This window comes from Etheostoma cragini, chromosome 5 (genome assembly GCF_013103735.1).
Source record: "Etheostoma cragini isolate CJK2018 chromosome 5, CSU_Ecrag_1.0, whole genome shotgun sequence".
Classification (NCBI taxonomy): domain Eukaryota; kingdom Metazoa; phylum Chordata; class Actinopteri; order Perciformes; family Percidae; genus Etheostoma; species Etheostoma cragini.
The window spans coordinates 29,859,832-29,861,789 of record NC_048411.1 but is presented as its reverse complement, the minus strand read 5'-3'; the positions used below and the strand labels follow the sequence as shown (position 1 = coordinate 29,861,789).

Below are 1,958 nucleotides of genomic sequence, written 5' to 3'. Positions count from 1 at the left end.
TGAGAATGATGAATAAATAGTAAATTATAAATAATAAGTGAGATATGAGAATGAGAATGATGAATAAATAGTAAATAAGTGGAATAATAGGTGGAACCAGTAAACAGGAGCTGTAGAGACAGTGTTACTGGGTTATTGACCACTATGTTACAGAGTAGAACGAGTCGTCATAACAACATTTATTGACGGATCTTCAGCTCAACCACTGTAGAAACATGAATACCTTGTAATCAGGGAATCTGATCAGATGAACCACGTATATCCTGGCTGGGCAGTCCAGTTTCTTCGTGTCTTTGAGAAGACTTCGTCTCTTTTTATAACAATGGTCTGAGTGGTCGTCAAGCTGAAGACAAACAGGGAGAGAAGCTAACGTTACACTGCTGGAAATACACAATATACAGTTTGTTTGTGTTGATATTTAGCACCTAAACTCGGTCGGAGAGGCTAACATCTGAAGTAGCACGACAGCTTTTAAAATAAGCTTCTTCTGACTCTTCATTCAGACCAAAAAAAGCAATTTGCTGCAGGGTTGTGTAACTTAAACGGTTTGTGTGACATCCTGTTGTGTTCTTTAACCCTCATGTTGTTCTTGGGTCACATTGACCCTTTTTCCTATTTCACTGTTGTTTTTAATTCCCTAAAATAACATGATTGATTCCACCCAACGCTCTTTGGCAAGTACAAATCTCTACTTTCATTAATGTTGGGGTGCCTGTGCAATTTTTTAGCATTTGAAAACAAATGGAAGTGTTTTTGAAATAGTATTGAGTAAAAGTTGACATATTCCAGTCTGTGATTATCATCAACATCCATTCCTTTACTTTTGGTCTCAATAATTCCTAATTTCAGCTTTTCTAACTCAAACATTAGGTATAATTTCCTACAAATGAGATTTATTTATTTTTCCAAAAATCCCTGTAAAACTAAAGTTGATAAGTTAGTGATACGTAGTGTTTAAAACGTCAAAAAAAGTGAGAAACGTTTTTTTTAAGCGTCAAAAGTGATGAAAAAAAGGACGAAAATGTAAGAAAAAGTTAAAAACCATTATAACGCATCAACAAAAGTGTTGATTTTCAATTTTGACAAGAAGACAACATGAGAGTTAACCCCGCAATATAATATAGCACACAAAGTAGACTTTGTATTTTATTTATAGCTCATCGTCCATTCGTTGGGGGTTTTAAAATGTTCGTGTGGCAGCAATAGAGGCAGTGAGGTTTCCTATTTCCTGTACGGGACTCTCAAAGCGCCTCAAACCTTTGCTCAAAACACACCGTCAAGTCTCATGTCCAACAGCGTGACGCGGGGGGGTCGCGTTTCTCCAATAGCTGAGTTATTCTTAACTTTTCCCTGTGGCCTAATGGATATGGGAAGCAAAGTGCATGCTGGGTAGCTGTGTTTATTGACATACCAGTTGTAATTGTCTTGTCTGTTTGTCGTGTTTGTGCTTGTCTACCCCTTGGTGACAGGAGTAGACCCTCCTCCCCACCACCATGAAGGGTATCCCGTCAAAAGGAACATATTGGAGCTCCCACATTATTTTTTTGGATCCTGGTTTGGGGTCTGTAAAAGAAAGTTACCATGGCAACAGTAAATCAGTGTTCTCAGTGCAACGTCCAGCTAGGTGGCGAAGGGTTGAGGCTAAATGTACCGTACCGACACCGTTCCACACGAACACAAAAGTTACGTTTCACTTCTCAAACACACGAGAACTTTCCTCCTCCGGCTCAGTTTGTCAACAACACGCTCACTTCTGTTGTTGCTCGTGTGTTTGTGTTGTCGCGGTTGTGTTTGTGTTGTCGCGGTTGTGTTTGTGTTGTCGCGGTTGTGTTGTAGCTTTTGTATGAGTGAGTGTAGCTGTTGTGTAAGTGTTGTATCTGTTGTGTAAGTGTTGTAGCTGTTGTGTAAGTGTTGTAGCTTTTGTGTAAGTGTTGTAGCTTTTGTGTAAGTGTTGTAGC

At 39.2% G+C, this 1,958-nt stretch overlaps 1 protein-coding gene across 1 annotated transcript in view; it reads right to left on the bottom strand.

Moving 5' to 3' along the window:
- The window catches only part of si:dkey-31c13.1 (calcium-responsive transcription factor), a 9,010-nt gene that overhangs the window by 1,499 nt on the left and 5,553 nt on the right, over positions 1-1,958 (bottom strand). The window contains exons 2-3 of the mRNA XM_034870910.1: positions 1,412-1,563; positions 224-343 (exon numbers count right to left, since the gene is read on the bottom strand). Coding sequence (XP_034726801.1) covers positions 224-343; positions 1,412-1,563 — 272 coding nt within the window. The remainder of the gene's footprint in view (positions 1-223; positions 344-1,411; positions 1,564-1,958) is intronic.